Source organism: Megalops cyprinoides, chromosome 21 (assembly GCF_013368585.1).
Source record: "Megalops cyprinoides isolate fMegCyp1 chromosome 21, fMegCyp1.pri, whole genome shotgun sequence".
Taxonomy (NCBI): domain Eukaryota; kingdom Metazoa; phylum Chordata; class Actinopteri; order Elopiformes; family Megalopidae; genus Megalops; species Megalops cyprinoides.
In genome coordinates, this window is record NC_050603.1 from 1,926,692 (window position 1) to 1,951,331 (window position 24,640).

Consider the following 24,640-nt stretch of genomic DNA (forward strand, 5'->3'; position numbering starts at 1 on the left):
GTTCCAAGGAAAACTTTAAACTCAAGTTTAACATACACCACTTTTCACACAAGACTGCATTTTATTCATGTTTTTCATCAGTGGAAATGCTGCAGATAAACTCTCGGATACGTTCTTTACGCATTCTTTCCTCAGATGAGTTAAGTGAAACGTACCTTTGGAAAACACGCCAGGTTTCACCCAACAGCTGCACAGCCACTGTCTGCAGACTACAGAGAGAGCACCAGGCAGGAAATCCCACAGTTACACACCCCCCCCATTCATCTCAGACCCCACTCTGCCCCCAAGGCACACCAGAAATAAGAAAACCCATTGTGTTAAAGCTGGCATTTATTGGGAGCATTTCCCAAAAACAAAACAAAAAAAAACCTGCTTATGGAAATCTGGAGTGTTCGTTGTACAAAGGCGAGGCTTTTTGGCGTACTCTAGAATCAAAAAGAATTACAAAAAAAGCTGGATGCAAACTGTGCATTAGGTGGTTGATGTTATACAAATTAGAGGACCCGGTACAACACACATTTTGCTGGCATAACACTGACAACCAAAAGTGAGTATATAATTCTGTTGTAAAAACATTTAACATGCATAATAATACCAGGTAATAATGACACTGGAGATGAAAGGTTAGTATTTTGTCAAAAACAATAGTGTAGACATTTACGACAGACAAAGTCTTGTTAGTAAAGTGTGCTTTCATAAGCCTGGTTTATCGTAACGCTCCTCTGCCCAGACTGAGGTAACCATATGAAACATTACAGCAGTGTCCAGCAGATCAAACTCCCGGCAACCTCAGCAAGATTATAAATGCCATTAACTATAGACACAAACATAAACACAAATATATAAAAACAAACGTTAAAAGTATATCATCTTGGTAGTAGCACAGACAGCTGGAGAATGATCGAAACATGCCATTTCAGCGCAATGAACAATGTGCGTCCTGTTACACTTTCAGCTCGGCCGCAGTTACACATTTCCACACATTGGGTTACTGCGTGTGATTGCAAAAGCAAGGTCTGGAATTTGTTTTATATAAAGTGAGTGTTTCGTATAGCTTTGTGGTTAAATGTAGAAGTATGGTGTAGTTCAGCAGAGCGGCTTAGGCCTGCTCTAAGTGCTCTGACCCACCCCCACCCATGCAAAGATGTCAAGACACAAGACATTCACACAAAGTCCCACTTAAATATCCATGGGGTCTCGAATGAATAAATTAGATTGCGATCAGTGTGGATTATTCTCTTGAACCGACTATACAGGACACGCAACATTAAAACACTAATAAAACCCAGTGAATTCTTAAAATAGGGGGGGGCTATTCATCTGCCTCTTTCAATCAACAAAACCTATCTACTGCTCCTTAGCAGAGCTGAATGAGGAAGTGGCAGCAAGACTCAAAATCCCGCAGGGGGAATTTGGCCTGTTCAGTTCTGAAATCTAATCAAGAACAGACGAGAGTGGGCCAGAACCGGCCCCCTTCAATACTGAAATGTCTATAAAGTATGGCTTTATTAAATATCTTCCCATGTTCTGTAACTTTAGAGTCCACTTTAAAATGCTGCTCTAAAAATATCCATGTGTAAATCCTCGAAGTTGTGTCCTCTATTGCACTCTTTATTTTTAAAGTGTCACTGATGTTAGTCAGTGGAAGGCGACTGGGGAGGAAGAGGGCGAGGGTGTCTTTTGACCTCCAGTCCAGGAGGTGGCACCCTCACAAAGGCCTGTAGCAGGAGTCTGGCTGCCACATGCGCAGGTCCACCAGGATCTGGTTGAGCTTCTGCATCCACAGGTTTCTCTCTTCCTTGGTGTCAGCGCTCAGCCAGTTCCTGCAGAGAAAAAAGTACATCAGCGCTTTGTTCTGGACTCAATACAGAGGCACAGTTGTCTTCCCAGCCATAATTTCCCAGTTTCATCTAATGGAACAGACTCGTGCCAGAACTGCAGCATTTAGGACAGAACCCCACTTCCTGTTTAACACTGACAGCCTACAGCAGCATCCTGTGCTCGAGAGCGTGAGGCCCACAGCGTGCATGAGAAGGTGCCGTCAGCGGCCCCCGACGGCCCCCGGCCAGGTCCTTACTTGGTGACACACATGGTGTTCTTGCAGCGGCTGACCAGCGTCTCCTTGTCGTCCTCCCTCTGTGGCCTGACGGTGATCAGCTCGAAGGTGTTGGGCCGGGCGCAGAACTCCCTGTTCGCCGGCTCCACCTTCCGGCTCGTGCAGTTTGCCAGGTTAATCCGACCAATGGGGTTCTGGAGAGATGGTGATAAGGAAATATCAATACTGGCGTATCATGGACTTGCGTATGCATGATGGATATGTAACAGTTCTTAAGACGATGGTCTTACCCAGACCAACTTACAAAGGTACTGAGTTAAACAGACTTTAAAGCTCAAAAAAGAAAGTCATGAGGTTCCATAAAACAGCATAAAAGATCTGCACACAGACCAAAACCTAGTTAAACAGTCCCAGAAAACCTTTAGTGGAGAGGGAAAAAAGCTGATGCAACTGCAAACCTTTTCCCTAACACTACTCATTGGTTTAGGGAAACACTCCGACCATCTTATCTTGGTGCACAGATAGTAGTGGGCGTAGCCAATGCAGTAGAAGCATGCTGACATCCATGCCTGGCACACAGACACACTGATCTCTAACCCAAGGCTGCTGCTCATAGTACATCTGCTTTGGAGATTGCAAACACTAATATTGCATTTTGCAGCGTAATGTTGGCTACTGTACACATATACCATGGACTTCTCCTCATAGTGAACATAGCACTAAGCAGGGCTCAGGTCTCCTAAAGACAACATGCAGCCACTGTGAAACTGGGGGGCCCCCTACTTCACCTGTTAGCAGAGGCCATAGGAAATCAGTTAAATAAAATGTAGTCAACTTCTAAAGGAAACATCATGGTTCAGTACAACTAACCAGTTAGACTAGTTATAGACTACGGTGCATCAGTGCTCCTGCATGCCAGAGATGGTTTCTCTTTTTAACCCTGTTAAAAGCTTTCACATGCCTTGCGCCGGAGCACACAGTTTTACACAGCGTAAAGGGGCGGGGCCACAGACCTTGCGTTTCTCGTCGTCCGGGTAGGTCCAGTACGAGATGCAGTATCCTGAAAGAACACACCACCTCCTGTGCCAGGCTCCGAAGCCGCTGACGTCCTCGAACATCGTCTGCAACGACACGGCGACAGAGCGTGAGACAGCGCTCAACGAGTCCGCTACGACACGGCGACGGCGCTCAACGAGTCCGCTACGACACGGCGACAGCGCTCAACGAGTCCGCTACAACGCCTTCCGAATGTCAGCGAGGGAACCCTGTCTGTCAGACACACAGCTGCTCCATGCTGTGAAACCCATACAGACACTTCAGATATGACCATCCACCCTCCGCCAATCACTTTCATGTGGCTGAATATTTAAACAACCCCCCACCGCCCCCCCGCAGTTAGGGGCACGCGTGTGATCAGGTGCGTGCGTGTGCACGTGTGTACTCACCAGGAAGCCCCTCTCCTCCAGGCGAGAGCCCACCTCGCACTGCAGCTTCAGGTACACGTGTCCCTCCAGCGGGCACAGGAAGGGCACCTGCAGAGACAGGAGCGCTCTGTGACGGCTGAGCCCAGCACCTCCCACACGCACAGACAGGAAGGGGTTAAAGGCACACATTTTACCCCTGGAGCTGATTGGCTTGCTGCACTCCGGTCCTGGAGGATCATACACTGCGGCCCTCCAAGACCAGGGCACTGTTACCCTTCTGCTGTTAGGGTGGGGGACGGGGTTCATTACCAATATTTGGTCAAATTCACCCGAAAGGCAACCTCTTAAGCCTGTACATCCAGACAGGGTGACCCCCAGTGCCACTGGAGCAGAGTCAGTGTCTGAGGATGCAGAAACATCCCCCACAACACCTCCCGCAATCAAAAGCATTTAGACTTTAAAAGCTCCCTGCACACCCAACACGGCAACCGCCATTATGAGTAAAGCATGCTGGGAATAATTAGTGTTCTGCACAGACGCACTCGGACGAAGTTAGACCCAGAACTACGAACTCGAACGGTGAGACAGAGCGGACGGTGAGGCAGAGTAGTATGAAGTTAATGCTGTGTGCGTTGGGGGAGAGTGAGGCCACCTTATACTGAAACAAGTCACTGAGAAGCTGTCTCTCGGTGCCTTCAACATTGATCTAGGAGAGAGAGAAAGCCCTGGGTCAGTGCTGATGGCCTGTGCTGTACTGAGGAGGGGAGCAGCTAGCATCAGAGGGGACAGAGAAACACATCCAGGTGCCTGCTGGCGTGACAGGGGCTACAGCCTCTGAGTACAGAGGCCTAAACACACAGACAGAGAAACACACACACCGTGAGGAGGGTTTTAATTGGGCAGTACCTTCTCGAGGGGGAACTTGTTTTTGCCGATGGAGGCCAGCGTGAGTTTGTGGGACCCGACGAGGGTGAAGCTGCTGGTGCGGACAGCGTTGGGGCCGCCTGGGCTAGCCATCACTGCAGAAGCAGATTTAACCATTTCAGTGCCACACGGCAGGATGTCAGAGTCAGGCAAAGCAATGCCCCATGGGCACCGTTTTAACACCATCAGCTAAGAAACAGTGTGGCTCTTACCTGGGGTCTGGAGATTGCTCTTCTACAAAAGCAAAGAGCAAACAGTTACATTTAATTACATTTCAGTTCAATTCATGACACATTATATTCCATTTATATTAAGTGAGGGAAGAGTGGCTCAACACCACCCTGGCAGAAATAGTCTGTAAATGTCAAGTCTGGAAGCCATGGGACACACAATATGAGCCGTGTCACTAACATGAGTCAAAATAATTACCACATTCAATACATTCAACAATATGCATGCCACATGTATACACAGACTGGAAATCAAGTGTACATCCAACAGTTGGCTTATGAGGGAAAATTTGTCTGTTTGCATTTGGAGGCATTCGCTCTTTTTTTTTTTTTTTTTTTAAACTGTAAAGCAGAAGGCAGGGCTTACCGTGATGGAGGTGAGGAGTCGTTTGGGAGTGATCGCCTGGGGAAGCAGACAGAATTCAGCGTGAGCCGAGCCACAGGCCTGACGCAGCGATAAGCGCAGCGAGGTTCACAGGGACACGAGCAGAGAGCCAGGGCAAAGACCTGACACGCGTGTAAACGCTGTGGTTCGAACCTCCATCCCCGATACCCACCTCACCGTGTGCAGCTCAGCATGCCAAAGATGACAACCTCTACAGAACCAGTACACAGGCCGCACCGTGTAAAAGACTACAATACCCACCCACCACGAGTGAGGGTGTGGACAGCGCACAGGGATGACCTCACAGTGAGAGGAACGTTTATAAGACGCAATACAGTGTCCGTACCGAGAAGCACGCGTCGTGGACCTGGTGCACATGCCGCCACAGAATCTGAACACAGACAGCGTCTCGTCTTTAATACATCACAGCCTTAACTCCACCAATCAGGCTCCACACAGCTCCACACATTGCATCAGGTCATCCAGTCACACAATCATACATTCATTGATAAATACATTCTCGCTTGCATAACTGAGAAGCTGAGAATGACCTGGCCAGTGGTGGGCAGGAGAATGGGGAAGTGGGAAATACCTTTGATTTGCTGGGCTTCTTCCTCTTATCAGAGTACACCTCCCGCTTCTGGACCTGTGAGGAAGTCAAACACGCCAACGTCATCCATGCCGCAAATGCAGGCTACAGCCATCAAACACACCCACCTCTCCTCACTCTGCCGCTTATAAACTGTCGGTTTTAAAAAGCGAGAAGTTACAGCGCATTGAGGTTTAACGGAAACCCCTCCTAAACCCATCATCTCTCTCTCTTCCCCTCCCTGTCCTTCCTTCCTCTTCATGATAATCAGTCAGCGTTTCACACTCACCAGGCAGTAAACTTCAACGTCGATTTCAAAGTCATTTGAAACATCAGGCCTGCAGATTAAAGAGAGCCGTTAGTACACTGTGACATCACAGCCGGTGAGATCAGCAGTGTGAAAGCAGCAGAGGGGTAAGGAGTTAAACGGCCCACAGAGATGTTTGATCTGAGAGCAGCGTTTTACTCTCCGGCTGAAACGCAGCGGTCAGAGAGACGCAGCTCCACATGTCGAGTTCTGCACACAGCAGCTCTACACTCACAGCGTAAACCTGGTGGAGAAGGTGAGGGCGTCTCCGCTCAGGGCGTTCCTCGTGCTCGCCAGGGGCGTGGCCACCGTGTTCTCTGCCCCCGCCCGGATCATGATGAAGAAGTAATAACTGGCCGACTCTGGGGGAGGGGAGGGGTCACAGCGTGTGAATGACACTGACGAGCCAATCAAACTGCAGTTCATGCTGTAATCCCACACTAGTTCAGAATCATCACCGTATATGGGCGTGTGTGTACCTGGTTTGCAGGTAAAGCCACACGGTGTGTGTGTGTGTGTGTGTGTGTGTGTGTGTACCTGGTTTGTTAGCAGCAGCACAGACAAAGTCAGCCTTCAGCGGGAGGCGGAGCTCCAGCAGGGAGACTGTCCCCCTGGAGGCGGACATTCCTGTGTCGTCCTGAGGTTTGGAGGAAGCCGACGCCTTCTTCTGACCTGCGGGACCCTCCCCCTTCAGACGGTCCAACTCCGCTTTCAGCGCTGCGCGTCTCTCAGCTGGGAAACGGACACAAACACAAGTGTGCGTGAGTGTGGGGGGGGTGTGGGTGTGGGTGTGGGTGTGAGTGTGTGTGTGAGTGTGGGGGGTGTGTGTGTGTGTGTGTGTGTGTACACAGTATCAGACTCACTGGCGATGAGCAGCAGCCTCTCGGCCTCGGCCTCCACCTGGGAGCCTTTCCCATGCTCCTCATCAGTGCAGCAGTTGAGGGCCTGACTGGCCTGGTGGATCACCGTCTGCTGCAGGTTCATCTCATTGCTCAGGACCTGACAGCGGATTGGACAGAGAGAAAGGGAGAGCTCTGATTTGTCTGACCAAATGTCACTCAAACAGGCAAAACATGAGAGGGGAGGACTGCCGTTGGTGCACTCGGACATTCCAGTGTGCTCGATTTCACATAAGGGAGGAGGCGTTTTTAAACAAGACAAACATCTATAAACCCGTGGAATACACAGTGCGGTATGAGGCCCTTCTCTCACCTTCATCCTCTGCTTGATGCTGACGTGATTGGGCCGCGCTGGCTCCTCCCCCTTCTGACTGACATCCTCCTTCCTGACGATCACCTGCCGCACGTGCGGCCTCTCCGTCTCCTTGATCCTGGTCGACCTGTACGCGTCGATGCTGGGGTACAAAGGGTTAACGCACCGTTAGTCTCTCTGAAAGCATTACGCACTGGGGGACGGGCGAGAACGGAGCTATCAACTGATCCAAACTGCTACACCTGCAGTGTGCACCAAAAGCACTACGCTTACATCTGTACAAAGGACAGGCTGGCTGCGGGGAGTGGGGGTGGAGCAGGCATTTAGGCCCGTGGGTGAGGCAGGGGTGGGAAATGGGGGTACCTGTAGGGCAGGTTGTGGTCCTCGTCAGCGGAAGCCGCGTCCTCGGGGCCGTCAGGCGCACCAGCCCGGGCGACACGCGCTCTCTGGAACTTACTGGGGCGAGAGTTACCGTCAGGGGTCCTGCTCTTCTCACAGAAAGAGCTCGCCGGGGTGGAGGTCTGCGGGAGGGGCAGTGCAACACACACACACACACACACACACACACACACACACACACACACACACAGGTAAACAACTGCCCGACTGTGCTTCTCCTGCTCACATTCTGACTTAGTAACTGGTCCCTCTAGTGGCCATAAACATCCAAGGGCGGAGAGGCTGTTTTGTCCCCGTTTGTCTCTGTCTGCAGATTAGATTAATTGGGCAAACAATCTTAAACTGATTTCAAACTTAGACAAGTCTTAACTAATTAAAGTGTTGATCCCTTAATGTGCCGTTAAACACTTATTCCTGAGGATGCCTTCATGCGAATCCATGTCAGTGGCACACTCTCTGACAGAAGCCAGCCTGTGACAGAGAGACACACCTGAGTGTGAAGGCACACACATACCAGCACGAGGATCTGAGAATGCCACGCTTTGTTCCTGAAGGCCACATTAATGTGAGGGGAAGCCACAGCGCCAACACAGGTGGCAGTGAACAGAGCTGGTACGCTCCCCATGTGACAGTCACATGCTACACTACACTACACTAACTATACACTTCAGCATTTTATAGTTGCACTTAAGGGTTATGTCTGAACCGCAGGACTTCAAGCACAGTGCTGTATTACTCTGCTGTAGAAGCCCCTTCACCATTATTTCATCATTTAGCAAACTCTCCTATCCAGAGCCACTTGCTATTTTATTCATTCATACAGCTGGATATTTACTGAGGCAATTGTGGGTTAAGTTCCTTCCCCGAGGGTAGAGCAGTTACAGCTAAAACAAGAGCACTTTCATAAGTACAGCTTTTGAGCAGTTAAAGAGCATTTCCTTGACTACAATTCTTACCATCAGCTTCATCTCTGGGCTTCTTGCTACAGCAGCAACTGTCTCTACCAGGGGGGTCAGCAGAGACATGGAGGAGATGTTCAGAGCATCTTCGTCCCCATCCTCCTCCTCTTCATCCTCCTCCTCCTCCTCTCCTGCAGTGCTCTGCCCCTTGCTGTCCTCCAGAACGCCCTCGAAGAGCTCATTGATGACCTCGGAGCTGTTCACCTCGTCCACGTTCATCTCAATCTCACGCACAACCTCAGGATCTGCGTGAGGACAGACAGCAGGTCAGTGGCAGGGAGCCCCTACCGCTATCCAAAACACTAATACAGGGCCGTTTAACTCTGATCTTGGATTAGGGCTACAGTGTCTGGAGGTTCTCATTTCAGCTAGGCACTTATCCACTTCCCTGTCCTGAGAATCCGTTCAGCCACCATAACAAGTTCAAGATGTCAATGGTTGAAAAAGCTGGAAGAACCTGCTGGGTACTTAGATCTTAACATCCAAAGCTAAAAAAAACCCTGAGATCATTCTACGTTTGCTGCAATCAGGAACACATTCCGAACACTAATGTTAAGACTACACATACCAGCATGCTCCTCTTTCTCCCTCTCTTCCTCCACAGTCCTCTTCTCCAATGAAAACTCTTCCTTTTCCAACAAGCTGGATGTGGAGGTGGTTGCACCCACACTTTCAAGCCCTTATTTAAACAAAGAGGTTTAGCACTTTGAAACACACCCACCACTCAGGGAACAATATGCTCATGAACACTCAAGTCTTGATCTTAAACCATCTGGATGGCCACTGATCTTTAAACCATCTGGATGGCTCATCTCATTCACTACAACCACTATCCGAGCCATATGCTATGAAGATCAGTGACTGAGCAGAACCTGCCTTTTGTACCACAATGTCTGTTGAGTGAAAAGAACACTGCCAAAGATGACCCTCAGACAAAAGACCTGCTCAAGCCAGCAGGGGGTGTAGTGGCTACAGCCCAGGTCTATACCACAGGGTCACAGGTTTAAATCCTGGCATATCACTACAGCACAAGCTTTAGAGGCATCGAGTGAAATGCATACGGCACCTGCAGTGCCCACTGTGTCCGCAGGGGGCGCTGTGGGTTCCTCCTCAGTCTTGCTTTCTGCTGGAGGCTGTGGCAGCTCCTGCAGTGGGACAGAGAGTTAACAGCTCAGCACAATCTCTCCTCTGTCCAGTGCAAACACAGGGTCATAAATCTCCCAAAGCCCCGAACGCACACGGGAAAAAAAGAACACAGTCCATTTTTAACACTGTGGAGCTACATAGTAAAAAAAATCTGCACACGAGCTGTAGTTTAAGGGGTGCATATTACACAGAATGATCATTTCCAAGACTATAAAATGACTAATTAGACTCCTCCGCCCCTTCGGTGACCCCTCAGTGCTGACCTTTTCCTCAGGGTCTCTGTCGCTCTTCCACATGTTGCCTCTCTGGAAGCGGCTGCGGATCTGTGCCAGCTCCTTCTCCCGCTCCTGAAAGAGAGCGGGCGTTAACATCAGCCTAAACCTCCACTGCAAGTGTTCCGCTGCAATCCCCGCGGTCTTGGGCGAGGCGGGCGAGGCGGCGTACCAGCTTCTGCTTCAGGGTCAGGTCGGCGGTGGCCGTGACCACCTGGGTGTTCTTCAGCCGGTCCTGGACCAGGCGAGTGTTGGGGGTGACCCCAGGAGTCCTCTGGCCCGGTGTGGTGGAGGGGGAGTTATGGGTGGAGCGCTCCTGGCACCTCTCCCCAAAACGCTCCAGGAATGACTTCACACCTGCTCCTCCGGTGGCTACAGGACAGAGTGCCATGTTACTGTGACTACCACTGTATCCCATGGTGCATTGCTTTGCTGGCAGGTCAGAATGGTAGTATTCTGAATGTCCCAGTCTATCACACAAAGACACCAATGGAAATGCACTTCAAGCCTCCACCAATAGGAAGCAGTGTTATGCTGCCTCAGAGGACAGATGAACAGCCAATCACCCACTCTTGTGCAGACAGAGCTCTCTCACCTGGGGTGTGGGCGGGGCCTCTCTGAAGGGGTGTGGCCTCTCTGGACAGGGAGGCGGGGGGCACCGCTGGCTTGGCCAGCAGCTCGGGCTTCTTGGGGCTGGGGTGGGCGTCCCGGCTCAAGTCGGGCTGTCGGGCGGGCCCTGGGCTCCGCAGGGGAGTCTGGGAATCAGAGCGGGTCGGCTCTGGCTTTGAGAGCCCCGCTTTCTGAGGACTGGCGGGGAAGGTTCTCCCAGAATGCAGTGCAGTGGGGCTGGATGGGGGAGGGGCTGTGGTTTTCAGAGGGCTGGCGGACACGCCCCGCCCCGCCTGAGGAGCGGGCCTGACCTCGGGAAGCTCCGCCTTCTGGGGGTTCGGGAAGGCCACTCTGGTGGACTTCACAGGGGAATGGAGCGTCTGCAAACACGCAAATCACAGCCGAATGAGCACCTTTAACACTCTCTCCTGCGATTAAACACAAATAGTTTTAACTAACAGCTTATAACAATTTAATAATCCAGTTTTTTTATTCCAAGAACATACAGCCACAAGCGAGCATCACATCTGCAAAGGCCTGTGTATGTTAGAGAGAAACAGGCAGAGAGACAGGCAGAAGCAGTACTGCGTATGTGTGTCAGCTCCATGTCAGTGCGTCAGAGGGGCACAGAGCTGTGTGGGGAGAATGGGGGCGTTGTGTGACCCACCTGTTTCGCAGAGCTGCCGGGCTTGCTGTCGGACGCGGCTCCAGGCTGCGGGCGGGTTGCCGTGGCGCTGGCCTTGGCGCCGATGCCGGGGGTCTCGCGGGCCGGAGCGGGTAAACAGGCGGTACCAGGCTGCGTTTGTGCATTGTCTCTCCGCGGCGCCGAGTGGCTGAGGTCATCCTCCCAGGAGCCAATGGTGGCGGCCAGGTTGGCCAGCCGGCCCCGCCTCCCGACGGGAGCCTCGGAGGACACGGGGGCGGGGCACGCCTCCTGACGCTGCGTCTTCACGGGAGAGGGGGTGGAGCTGTCCGGGGCGCCATCTGGAGCAGCTTCATGAAGAAACCACAAGATAAATGTTTCTAAGAAACTTTAACACCATGCAAATGCATAGTTAAATGGAAAAATGGGCAATACATATAAAGCCTCAATATTCTTCCTGGGTTTGGCTAAATTAGGGACAATCTTGGGCAAAACCAGCACTGTACAACATTTTCTACCTGACAAAAACATAGTGAACAAGTGCAAAGGTAGAAAGGGCAAATAAAGGCATTTATATGGCACTCTCTCAGGGATGTAAAAGCCCCTTGATTGCAGAGTTAGACGTTTCTGTGACACTGTAGGGACGCACTGAAATGTGCTTTAGACACAAGCTTTCCCGCGGTAAACAAGCTGTGGGTGCGCTGCAGTGTGTGAGGCGTGAGTCAAACACGGTTGTTGCTAGGTTACCGTCGCTGTCCCAGTACTGCCTCTGCTGGGCCAGTCTCTGCAGGCGTGACCGCATGCCGGACACCGCGGTTCCCGCGTCACCGCCGCTGACATCACTGTGTTCGGGCGCTGGCTCGGGCGTGTCCCTCCTCTCCGGGACGGGGCGTGGGGCGCTCCTCTCCAGTGAGGAGGTGGGCCGGCCGCTCACGGGCGCCACCGGGGGCTTCTTATCTGTCACAGGGTCCTTCGCCATGGCAACCGGGGGCTCGCAGTTCTCCGACCCCGCGACGGGACGATCCTTTTCAGAGGAGCACCTGCGCTTGGAGGGGGACGGCTTTGTGGAGGGCGGGGCTATGGGCGGGGACAGGGAGGGGCACATCAGCACCCTGTTTCCACACTCTGCAGTCTCCGCTTTCATTGGCATCCCCCCTTTCTGAAACAGGGAGTTTCTACCACACATTCACTCTCTTGGCATCCCCCCTTTCCGAAACAGGGAGTTTCTACCACACCTTTCACTCTCCTGGCACTTTGCATCATCATAGGACCTGAATTTGGGAAGCTCCAATGAACTCCTTACCAAGAAGCCACACAGGTATGCTCAACTGAAAATATGCAGTAATTTTCAAGAAAGGTCCTGAAAATCATTGTTGCATCTGATCACTTATTGGAGCTTGAACAGTATGTTAAACACCATATTAAGTCTCTCACACTCCACACGCCTTCAATGTGCACACACACAGTCAGCAGGCCCATTTCCTGTGCTGAGTGACTGAACTCGGCATGAAAGGGAGCTACACAGCTTCCTTAATTCAACTAAACGTGCCATCAATCTACAGCAGAACCCCGGTTTAGGAGTAGATTTCCTGAGGGTCCAAAGTACTGGCTGATCTTTGATCTTCACAGCTCTTAACTGAACTCAAGTCAGTAATCTAAAAGGATGGCAACTCGCCAGCTTCACCCCTTAGGACAGGAATCTTTGAATCTGACATGCCTCAGAATGCGGTACTCCTAATTTCCACCAGAGGGCACACTTGGTCTTGGAGTCAGTGTCAGATTTTCCAAGGGGAAAAAAATTAACATAGATACAGTTACACAATACACATCAATAGTGATGTGCTGTTGTAGCCTAACGGTTGACCATGACTAATATAAAATCATATTACAATGAAGCAATGAAAGTCAACTAAAGGACAGTAACTATAAAAATATTCATTACAGATACTTCAAGAAAACACTTGAAGTATGCCCCGCTGACTTCCTCACACAGTGTGGAAACTGAGCAGATGCTGACACTCATTGGCTTAACAGGCTGACAGCCATTTCACTCGAACAAACTCTCAAAGGCAGCCCAAGTCCAGCACTGTCATCACCCCTCCCAAATGCCCTCATCCTGAAAGGGGGTTTACCGTTCTCGCTGGCCAGCTCGCCTGGGCCGTTGGCCTCGGTCAGCGGCTCTCTGGTCCTCTTGACCATCTGTCTGCTGGCGGGCGTGGGCCTCTCAGCCATCTTCCTCTGCAGGTTCTCCCTGCGGGCTCGGGTGCGCTCCAGGAGCTTCTGCAGAACCAGAACACACACACACACAGCCGTCTGAGGCGCAATCCAAATCACTGCAGATCACTGCGTTAACTTACCATTATTTCAGTCTTCCTTTCTGAACTGAAAAACACAGATATGAAATCATAAAACCAAACAAAGTGTTGAAGGAGCTTGTGTGCAAGTACTGCAATCCTATGCACCGACTGTACCAGGCAACATCCAGCAATTCTTCTTAGGCTGGCTAAAGAATTAAGGCACTCCAGAGATGGCAATAATTTGGCAATAACTCAACTGAGTATAAAAGCCGATATAATGCAACTATTGATTTTTCCACACATTGAGTTAGAGGCTCATTTGGGCAATTTATGCTCAATAACTTTCCCGCCAGCATCCAACCACTCAGAACAAACTGCTAATGCAGAATGAATGCAGACGTGCCGAACCAAAATGAGTCATTCAATATGCAGTTCCTCTGCTGCTGTCCCTGATATACTACAGGCGGGGGACCAGCATGCTTTGCGCTCTTCTTGCCCGATGTGTGGCAAAAAAAAACGCATCTGGCCTCCCAAACACAGCAGCCCTGAGGAAAGATTTACAGCTGCAGTTGATGGAAAGACTCCACATTCCTGGTTTCTCCGCGGGCAGGCGCCTCTGGATAGCGTGGAAACTTCGGTTGGAGGTGCGAGTGTCATTCCTGAGGAATGAGCGCGATGACGTCATGCGACCTGAACTCAAACTCTACCGGATGGCAGGGCGTTTTCGCACCGGCCCGATGGCGTTCAAAGTCAGTCTAGAGAAGGGGCTCATTGTTCTTCATAAGACTGTTCGTCATACATGTTTAAAAAAGACATTTGCTACATAACGTAAAAGCTTAAAAGTGTGCAAGGTGGGCCGTTGGGTATATGTGATACAGTTAGTTAACCCTGTTATTCACTTAACATTAAGGGTATTAGGGCTGGCACATTATTATAGACAGACATATCTCTGGTACATAATGCACACCCGCACTAACGTAGTGACAATTTTTCACTCAAAACCCATTGAAGCTGCACCTTGTCATCGGGTCAACATTCCTCATCTGGCACGGTTCCCAGATCCAGCGGGTGTGAAAACTTTTCACTCGCTACCAATTATGGGAAGAGACGCTTTCTACTGGGCCTGACCAGTTCAGCGCGTCTGAGGAGGGGAAAGTGTGTTGATGTTATTAGCAGAACTCGTCCGTTAGGGGAGGGAACAGCAGGCTGGCGATGTGCGAATCTCTGCGGGAAAATGAGCGCTTAACCCCGGCCAGAGACCTGAATGACTGGTCATGCAAATCAGCGTTTGCTGTCTGGGAACAGCCGCGGTACTCATGCATGTTACCGAAAATGGTGCTCGTTCGCCAGCATGCCAGCCAGTTTTTTGAAAAATGTCATCTAACGTTATACAGCCTGCTAGGTAACTTGCGAGAAAATCCGCAGCTAGCGTTATGTTGCTAACGTTATGTGACGTTCTTTGGCTAATGATCCAGATTGGGGTTGAATATTTTAAGGTTTGGCATGATAACCAGAACAGCTAGCCAATGTTGGCAAAAACGAGAGATTGTGGGCCAGTAAAGTTATTGTTAAATAACATCGGCTATCTAGGGATTTCAACCTAAAATAGCAATAACTTAACACAGTCTGCTACTTATTGGGTTAGCAAATTTTCACAAAAAACACGTTTAGCTGTTGGCTGGTTTGCTAGCTAGCTAAGCTAATTACAACGTGACTGCGCGTCGCAAAGCGGTTGACAAAATACTGGATTTGAAGAGGAAATGTGTTCGCAAGTAAAACACTCACCTCAGTAAATGGATCCATCCCGATTAAACCTTTCTCCCCGTCGCTTGGATTTGGGGGGACCTCCGTATTCAGCTTCTCTGGCGACCTAAGGCGTTGCTCCTTCCTCCCTCGGACCGCTCAGTATCTCCCTGCAACGCAAACATCTGTTCAAATTTGAATTTCAGCGCTGCGCTCACTGCGCAGGCGCCGAGGCGGAGTGCCCACGTGACACAGTGACTGTCAGGCCGAAAAGCCTGTGATAAGACGGCTTAAAATATATACGGACCGCCCACATTTTTGATTGGATCTCACAAAACCGTCAGGATTTAAAGGCTGAATAACAACTGAAATGGTTGAAAAACCTGGAGTGTTTTTGTGGGCTTCGGAAATACATCATGTGCTTGACGTAGGTTATTTTTAGATGCAGACTCGTCGCATGTTTGATAGTTTATGATATATACGAAATAGACCTGAAAAAAATCGCCCCATCACTTTTGTATAACCTCTGGTCCAATATACCGAACGTAGTTATTTTAATACATTATACAAGTTTTACTTCATATTACACAAATTAAGCCTGGAGATGTACAGTAGTTTGTTAGTGAGCTGTCCCGCCTTTATTTCTTGCTGTAATCGCCTTTGTTATATCGCTTTAAACCTGATATCAAACAGCATTCAACAAAACAAGCCAAAACAAGTCAAGCCATAAATATAATAATGTAAATATTATACTGTACAGTAGGGGGAAAGAGTTATTGCTACATATTTTCTAGCAGCAAGAACAACATATTTATTTGCACCAGAGTATCCAGGGAAATCAAATAATGCTGAAAGTGAGAGTACTTCTCACAGAAATCTCAAAGCTGGCGTTTTTGGGAAAGCGACAACTATTGTAAAATATAATATGCTAACATAACTTTCATTCACAAGATGGATTTTGCATATTCTTAGTTGAAAAATCACGAGATACAGATGACTGCCAAGTAACAGGAAGTATTTTTCAATACATTTATTGTTCTAGGATTCTGAAGTGGTAGGCCTACACATACAAGTCTGAACTTAACATGGATCATAAAACTTCACTGAAAACAAAACTTCTATTGTACTTCAAGCAGAAGGGAGATTCTTTCTTTCAGTGCAAGCATTATAGTTTCTTCCAACAAACTATTTGTTTGTGTAATTGGAACTGAATATGTCTTTGTCTTGAAAAGTCAAGATTCTGACCCTTAACAGTCTTGCTTGTTTGCCTTTGTTCCTACAGTCTCTTTTTGTAATTTCATATTTCACAGAAGTAGTGTAATGTAGTTCAGCAGATAGCCATTAAACTCTGCTCTTGAATTGGATGATGTCCTCTGACATTGACACTTTGGGTGTGCCTAACTGATAAATATCAGACAAAGCAGTTAAACAGTTAATTCACTCACACAAATGAGCTCTACTTTATTTGCCAAATTACAGGTAACACTGCAATGTACGTAGCCTGATTACAGCTCTGTTTGTCTGAATTCCTGTCAGAGTTGTGAAAACTTCACATAAAATGGGAAACAGTTAACAAACAGTGCAATGGGAACAGTGTTTATTAAGGAATTTTTCTCTCCTGAGAGCAGACATCACTTTCACCACGCAGGTAGTTTAAATCACCTGTTGCACAGGTGTCCTTCCAGGATCACCCGTATTGCTCATGTTTTATCATCTCTTCAAATAAACTCGCTTATTTCGCTTTTACGCAGGGGATGCTTTTCTAAGAGCATGTTGGTAATGTGCTCTGGGCACCGGCCACGCTCCCCCCCTCCCACACGGAGAGTGTGGAAATTCAGGGGACTGATCAGGGCCAACATGACCCCTCTCATCCACATCAAAGATTAGAATGACAGCAGTCGCCATGGATGAATGGAATATGATCTGGTGGGATAAAAACAAGATCTGGTCTCTGTTTCTGTGTAACCATGTGTAACATGCCCAAGGGAGACTACCGTAAACATAATTATTATCATCAGAGAGAGGGAGTGAGCAAGAGATCAAGAGTGCCCCTGATCAGTGACATTCAAGACTGGCCAGTTTAGTCAGCAATGTTTAGCCATATACTGGCAGGAATTCAGTGGTTTAGTGGAATGTTTCAAGTTGTTGGTCATAATCATTAACCATCAAGACACCATCCAATGACAAGACTCAAATTCAAATTCAAATCAGCTTTGTTTCCCTTACCCAGAATTTCCAATTAATCTGCCTTATTTCTTACAGGTGGGGAGGAATAATTCAAAATATTATATACTATAGTATATACTAAATAGTATATAAAGTGGTTTTTCTGGAATAACTGGTAATTTATTACAATACAGAAGAAAGTGCATCCCTGTTCCCACCTCGCTTGTCTCACAGTGACCACACAGCCTCACTGCTTTCGGTAGCACTGTTCTCTAATGCCTGCCTTTCTCTGTGGCCAGGCTGTGGTTACTGAGCCTGTACTTACTCAGAATCTGTTTCTGTTTTGTACGTCTGACAGTGAAGAGATAATCTGCCAGTATGCGATTTTGCCAAAGAGTCCTTTAAGTTTGCTTTAAGTTTAAGTTTGCTTTGTAATTTTCCTGTGTCCTAATGTTACCAATATAGGTTATTGGTTTGTTTCACAGTTGGATTGATTCTGATTTGTGAAGAGCCAGATCTGGTTTAAGCTTGGTGTGCAGTATATTAGTAGTGCTTACTAGGTTAGTGAGTGCTAAACGCAGACAGTAAGTAGAGGACCTCTTTCAGGGTTCAGTTGCCGGGCTTACTGCAGCGTGTCTTGGGGACTCAGATGCATCAAGCTTTATTCTGTAACATTATCATTACAACAACATTACCTACAGCACAGCCGTGACGCGTTATCCGACATTCTACCGTATAAAGTTGCTGTGACGTATTTATGATTGTCATGACAACGGAGGACGCACAGAGCCCCTGTATATTCGCCCACTGCGGTAAGTGTCGCTAGTCAGCAGTAACAGTTGCTTTGTATCGTATTTACACTATTTTTATTTAGTTTATGAATTAAAAAGCTTCGCTGTTTTAACAGGCTTGGACATTGTTGAGTGAGAGCCAGAGGAATGGTAGAATCAGTTAACGTTACTGGTGCGTGTAATCAATCTTTTAAAAACATAGCTAATACAACTTAAGAGCAAGTCTGCTTTTTGTTCCGCTTGGATGTATTCTGGGAATAGCTATCTATACATAGAGAGGGATGTTCTACAGTTATGTAATGGCATCTTTAAAGCATTGTGCCAGGGGTCTTGCAGCCAAGGAACTAACTTAGCTGAAAAGTCAGCTGAGCTGTATCTCTGAGATCGCTATTAACATTACTGAACATTGAAAAACGATTCCGATAGGAGCACCTAAAGGTGGACCCTTTCGGAAGGTTTAGAAAATAATTAAAAGAAAACGTTTTGATGCTAAAAAAACACTCAACTAGATTCGTTCAAGGTGCGCTGTGAAGCTGACAAGTTTGTCTCCATATGAAAACGTTAAGCGATGAAAGTGTTGTAGGCAGTGTATTGGCTGGTGACAGGAATGAAAATTAAAAACAGATACTCTGAGCTAAGTAATTAACCATTTTCTGGTGCGTTCACAAAAGAACTCCCCCTAAATGAAGAGATTCATGCTTCATGCTTTTCTCCTCCTGTGCTGTGTGTGTCAGAGCGCCCCCACTAGGCCGAGCTGGAGCATCGCAGGAAGGACCCTCAGGGCCCGATGGAGAGGCCGACGAGCCCCAGCCAGGTGTTTCTGGAGCAGCTGCAGTCCGGCGTGCTGAAGGACCTCTTCACCACCGGAACCAGCACCTTCAACGTGCACCAGCACGGCAGAGAGGGGGAGGACGGCCGGGACAGCAGGAGCCCCCGAAAATCCCGCACCCCCAGGCTCCTGCGTGCATCTGTGGTGCACAGGAGCGAGGGCTGTCCTCCCCACGGGGACCCCCTGCTGGGACACCCCCGGGAGAGCCTGGGCAGCCGGCAGGGCAGGGGGCTGGCGGTGATGGGGCGGTCTCTGGACCTGTCCCCGCGCCTCCCTGCTCACAGCGCAGACTGCCCCCTGCTGGTGGAGGGCAGCGCCGCGTATGACACGGACAGCACCGCTCTGCAACGGAGACTCTGTATCTTCTCTGCCGTAAAGCCGTCCAATGTGGAGGCCGAGAAGACCAAGTTCTTCATGTCCAACTTCACCTACAACCCGCAGTTTGAGTACAGCCACCGGCTCCCCCCCACAGTGCAGGACCGATACAGCGACGCCTCCGACACGTTCCTCACACAGGTAAAACACAGGTTCCTCACACAAATAAAGCACAGGCTCCTCACACAGGTAAAACATCCATACGCAGGTAAAACACCCTCGCACAGGTAAAACACAGGTTCCTCACACAGATAAAGCACAGGCTCCTCACACAGGTAAAACATCCATACGCAGGTAAAACACCCTCGCACAGGTAAAACACAGGTTCCTCACACAGATAAAGCACAGGCTCCTCACACAGGTAAAACACGCTGACACAGGTAAAGCACATCCATCTCAGAAGGCACAGACTGAGCTGAGAGGTGGCGGGTGTGGTGTGTTTCCCCTTGTGCTCCAGGCGGTGCGGATCCTGGAGCAGGCTCTGCAGAAGTACGGGAGCTATGAGAGGTTTGAGCGGGCCACCGGGGGGAACCTCGTCTCCAAAAAACGCATCAGGAACCACGTCAAGAAGTACATGGAGAAGGAGGGCTGTCTGGGGGAGGTGAGGAGGGGGATGTTTGGGGGAGGTGAGGAGGGGGATGTTTGGGGGAGGTGAGGAGGGGGATGTTTGGGGTGTTTTGGGGTGGTTTATCCTTTTTCTCGCTGTTTCCCTCCTCCCATCTTTCCTCCTCTCCTCTTTTCCTGTCTTTCTGTCCTGTCCCTCTCGCTGTCCCCCTCCCTCTCCCCCTTTCTCTCTCTTTCACTCTTCCCCTCCCCTCTCTCTCCCTCTCCCTCTTCCCCTCCCCTCTCTCTCCCTCTCCCTCTCCCCCCTCTCTCTCTCTCTCTCTCCCTCTCCCTCTCTCTTCCCCTCCCTTCTCTCTCTCTCTCTCTCTCGCTCTCTGTGGCAGATTGCAGTCCACCTGACAGAAGACCTCCTGTCCAGGGCCTCGATGACAGTAGTGAACAGCCGTCCCACCCTAACCATCAACGTCTCCATGGCCCGGGAGTACTGGCTGGAGGGCATGCTGAGGCACGAGATCGGTACGCCCTCTGCAGGTCACCCCGCAACACTGCACACACAGCGCCCTCCGCAGGCCACCCGGCAACACTGCACACACAGCACCCCTCTATATATTGATGTGGCAGGATGTGACTCTGGCAGGATGTGACTCTGGCAGGATGTGACTCTGTAGGGGTGTGACTCTGTCACAGTGATGTGTGGTGTCTGTCCCATGTCTCAGGTACGCAATACCTGTGTGGGATGTGACTCTGTAGGGGTGTGACTCTGTCACAGTGATGTGTGGTGTCTGTCCCAGTGATGTGTGGTGTCTGTCCCATGTCTCAGGTACGCAATACCTGTGTGGGATGTGACTGTTAGGCTGTGACTCTGGCAGGATGTGATTCTGTATGGATGTGACTCTGTTAAGCTGCGACTCTGTAGCAATGTGACTCTGGTGGTGGGTAACTCTGTAGGGACGTGACTCTGTATGATGTGACTCTGTCACAGTGTGGCGTGCGCTGTCTGTCCCGCGTCTCAGGTACGCACTATCTGCGCAGGATGTGACTCTGTTAGGCTGTGACTCTGTTAGTGTCTGTCCCGCGTCTCAGGTACGCACTATCTGCGCGGGATGAATAACAGCCAGCAGCCGTGGAGCAGCGGGGTGGGCAGGCGCAGGTATGAGCTGAAGCACTACAACCCGACGGAGGAGGGCCTAGCCAGCCTCCACAGCGTGCTGTTCCGGAAGGACCCCACCCTGTGGCGTGCGGCGTTACTGTACTACACCGTGTACCAGGCCAGCCGCCTGTCCTTCTCCCGGCTCTTCCAGGACCTGGGCCGCTTCGTGCAGGACCCCCACACACGCTGGGACTACTGCATCCGCGCCAAGCGGGGCCAGACCGACACCGCGCTGCCCGGTACTGCAGCCCCGCCCCTCCCTCACCGCTGTCCGTCATATCGTAGGCCCCACCCTTACTTTCTGCTATCCGTCACATTTTAGGCCCAGAACCTTTCTTAATTGTGTTGAATATAACCTATTTTACTGATTTGTTTAAGGGGCACATATTAAAAGAATAGTTTTAAGAAAAACATGTCATTCTTACAAGCACACATCCAACTACATGTTTCTATCTTCAGACACCGAAAGCAGACCACTTCCAAGTGATGTCTAATTCACATCCTTGTTCAATTAACAGCTCATGCAAACCAAACCAATTAACACCACAGTTTGAACACACACACGGCAATTCCTGTACCAGGGTTCTCCTGTACCAGAGCTGAGCCGGTTGTGAAGCAGCTGTGAGGCTCATGTGAAGCTCTTGTGACGCGGTGTCTCTGGGCTCTGCGTGTGTCTCAGGCTGCTTCAGTAAGGACCAGGTGTACCTGGACGGCGTCGTGAGGCTGCTGAGGTACAGGGAGCACGTTGACTTCCAGCTGCTCATGGCCCTGGGGAAGGTGGGTTGTCATGTTCGTCTGCTCTGCCTGTTTCAGTCGACTGTTTCCAGTCACCATGGCCTCGGTCTCCAGTGTTTATGTCTGTCTATACTTGTTTCGTTCAAACATTTTGAACTACTGTGGTCTCAGTCGCCTCTGCCTGACTGCACTGTTTTTAATGAATGATTTTTTTGTAGTGCGTTTGCCTCTGTCTCGATTGCTTCTGTCTGGCCAGCGCAGGTGTCGTATGAGGACGTGGATCGGCTGCGTGACCTGGCCTTCATGGAGCACGTGCGAATACCTCACTTCCTGCAGGACCGAGCCCGCTACCATGCACAGCTCTGCCGGATCATGGAGGTCAACCAGCTGACGGACGGGGAGCTGCGCAAGCTCATCTGAGCATGCCCAGAGCGACCCTGCCCCGCCCACCAACAGCACTCAGACCAAGCACTCCTGAGGACCTGCCCCTCTGGTAACTGAAACGGTTGTGCTCTGTGCCTGATTGTGCTGTTGAATCACTGAAACCACAGGATCTGCACTTCACTATCCTTATTTTAACATTGAAGCATTGAATTTATTTACATGAAGCCAAAAGCAGAAGGAAACTCAGTCTGAAGCTTTTTACCTGGTGCATTGTGTCTGAATATGAGTGTCTGTGTCAACAGCAGAGTGCTGTATTTAATGTTCGTACGCTTCCCCATCACGACATCCTCTTTTTTTCCTCCTGTGCTGGGATGGTGAGTCCGTGTTTCAGTGCCCCGTACTCTGTGTCACAGTACGGTGCTTTGCTCTGAATACTGCTGCACTCAAGAATTTTCAGCTTAACCTACTGACCGCTCACATGTGGTCATGGTGTCATGGTTGAGAGCACCCACCCACACACACACACACACACACCCACACACACACACACACACACACACACACACACACCATGTCTGTATCCACCATGCAGCAAACCTTTTTTTTTTTTCCATGGGGACGTCCTGCTAGTTTAGACAAGTAACGTCACTGTTCAAAATATGAATGCTATTACAATGGTAACAGGTGTTTAAACTGTACATGCTGTGATGGTGCAGCCTGGGGTATATGCTAATGATTCTGTGTTGCTAATGTGCTATTTTTCAGGAGCAGCACAGATCTGTGAGGGTTTTGTTATCTCCATGTTGGGTCTCCTGTCTCTGGTTTCAGGTGCCGTTGCCCCTACTCATCTCGCTGTGCCTTCCCTCAACTTCTGCAGGAGGCAACGTTTTGGTCTCGATGCCATTTTTTCTGCATAAGACTACAGAGGACAGATACCAGCACACTTACTGTGCAATGTTTTATTTATATAACCCCATTTTGGACTCTGTACATGTAATGAAGTTCTGGACATTGATTGGGACTGTAGTTTTTTTTCCCATTATTCTATCTAGAAGGTACATAAGATAAATAAATGTCTTCAGTTTTGATAACTTGCTTTTCTGTGAGCCCTGTCACACACAGAGAGACACACACAGACTCTCTCTGCCCTAACCACACACACTGCTGTTGTCTTTGGGTTAGACTCACAGTGAACTCTGACCCTGCCCATGCTCCACAGTGATTGGGTGCTCCAACTCCACACAAAGGGCCATTGTGTCTCCATCAGTGCTGCCCACACAGCTGACCATGAGTGCTCTCCTGTGCCCATATCCTCCCCTTCCTGTCTCATTATGACATCACTTCCTCCAGAACACATGTGAGGGCTGCACAGACAGACAGCAGCCTTACACTGCCAGGGACCGTCTGCAAAGATACTTACACCCACACTGCCAGGGACCGTCTGCAAAGATACTTACACTCACACTGGCAGGGACTGTCTGCACAGATACTTACACTCACACTGGCAGGGACCGTCTGCAAAGATACTTACACTCACACTGGCAGGGACTGTCTGCACAGATACTTACACCCACACTGCCAGGGACCGTCTGCACAGATACTTACACTCACACTGGCAGGGACTGTCTGCACAGATACTTACACTCACACTGCCAGGGACCGTCTGCACAGACACTTACACTCACACTGCCAGGGACCGTCTGCAAAGATACTTACACTCACACTAGCAGGGACCGTCTGCAAAGATACTTACACTCACACTGGTAGGAGATACCTGTAATGGCTGTAGACACCAAACTTCAAAATTTCAATTTACAGGTCAAATCTATTAAACACTGCATGACAGTGCTGCTATCTGTGGAAAAGTATACATGTATATATAAATTCTTACTGTTCTGTCTGATACACATCATTAATTTTTGACTACCCTTTGCAACATATAGATTGGTGCAGGTTTTAAAAAGCACCAAAACTGTTTGTATGTTCTTTTTCAACAAGTTCAGTTTAAATGTAAACATGTATCCGCGTATGGCATATCACAATGTTTAATTTCAACTCGGGTGTAAGTGATCGCTTTGCGCCCCCTAGTGGTCAATGGAGTGAAAGCGTCTTAATCAGAACAAGAAGACTGAGTTAATTCAGAACAAGTTACAAAGTCATCACTGAAGCAGTATTCAGCCGGAGTCTGCATCACAGATGCGCCGCTTACGTACGAGTTCATTCAGACGTCACTGGGTTTACACCTGGCCTCCGAAATGCACCCCGCTTCCTGGAATCGCATCTGCAAGTCAGTCCCACTGCCGCTGTCCAGACCAGCGGAATGCAGGAAACTCAAAGAATGAAATGTCTCGAAATGTTTTCTGAGTGGAAGTGGAACAAGCTGTTTTGGGGGAAAGTTAAGAGGTCAGGAAGGGGCAACAAAGTAGGGACCATCAACAACAGCATATGTTA

The 24,640-nt window shown here is 49.4% G+C and overlaps 2 protein-coding genes across 2 annotated transcripts; one reads left to right on the forward strand and one right to left on the reverse strand.

The window, feature by feature from the left end:
* Positions 1–1,389: 1,389 nt before the first annotated feature.
* anln (anillin, actin binding protein) lies at positions 1,390–15,339 on the reverse strand. Its single transcript, XM_036516066.1, has 25 exons — positions 15,238–15,339; positions 13,288–13,435; positions 11,903–12,232; positions 11,180–11,505; positions 10,499–10,892; positions 10,076–10,275; positions 9,895–9,978; positions 9,552–9,630; positions 9,054–9,164; positions 8,483–8,730; positions 7,491–7,648; positions 7,128–7,269; positions 6,779–6,914; positions 6,453–6,647; positions 6,151–6,277; positions 5,898–5,946; positions 5,612–5,665; positions 5,002–5,037; positions 4,617–4,638; positions 4,387–4,499; positions 4,133–4,186; positions 3,502–3,588; positions 3,070–3,177; positions 2,078–2,250; positions 1,390–1,823 (listed from the first exon to the last, which is right to left on the reverse strand). Exons 1-25 carry the CDS (start codon positions 15,253–15,255, stop codon positions 1,709–1,711), a joined length of 3,507 nt encoding a protein of 1,168 aa, XP_036371959.1. The 5' UTR covers positions 15,256–15,339; the 3' UTR covers positions 1,390–1,708.
* A 3,600-nt stretch (positions 15,340–18,939) lies between these two features.
* On the forward strand, positions 18,940–22,243 carry LOC118769056 (uncharacterized protein KIAA0895-like). The gene is made up of 6 exons (XM_036516067.1): positions 18,940–19,497; positions 19,814–19,957; positions 20,304–20,436; positions 21,004–21,309; positions 21,750–21,847; positions 22,067–22,243. The coding sequence occupies exons 1-6, from the start codon at positions 18,940–18,942 to the stop codon at positions 22,223–22,225; spliced, it is 1,398 nt and encodes a 465-aa protein (XP_036371960.1). The 3' UTR covers positions 22,226–22,243.
* The last annotated feature ends 2,397 nt before the right edge of the window (positions 22,244–24,640 follow it).

Coding starts and splice junctions, on each gene's coding strand:
- LOC118769056 (XM_036516067.1), top strand. CDS start 18,940: ATGGAGAGGCCGACGAGCCCCAGCCAGGTGTTTCTGGAGCAGCTGCAG. Junction 19,958..20,303: donor AGGAGGGCTGTCTGGGGGAG/GTGAGGAGGGGG, acceptor TCTCTGTGGCAG/ATTGCAGTCCACCTGACAGA. Junction 21,310..21,749: donor GACCGACACCGCGCTGCCCG/GTACTGCAGCCC, acceptor CGTGTGTCTCAG/GCTGCTTCAGTAAGGACCAG.
- anln (XM_036516066.1), bottom strand. Junction 7,270..7,490: donor GACCACAACCTGCCCTACAG/GTACCCCCATTT, acceptor TTTGTACCCCAG/CATCGACGCGTACAGGTCGA. Junction 4,639..5,001: donor GACTCCTCACCTCCATCACG/GTAAGCCCTGCC, acceptor TTGCTTTTGTAG/AAGAGCAATCTCCAGACCCC.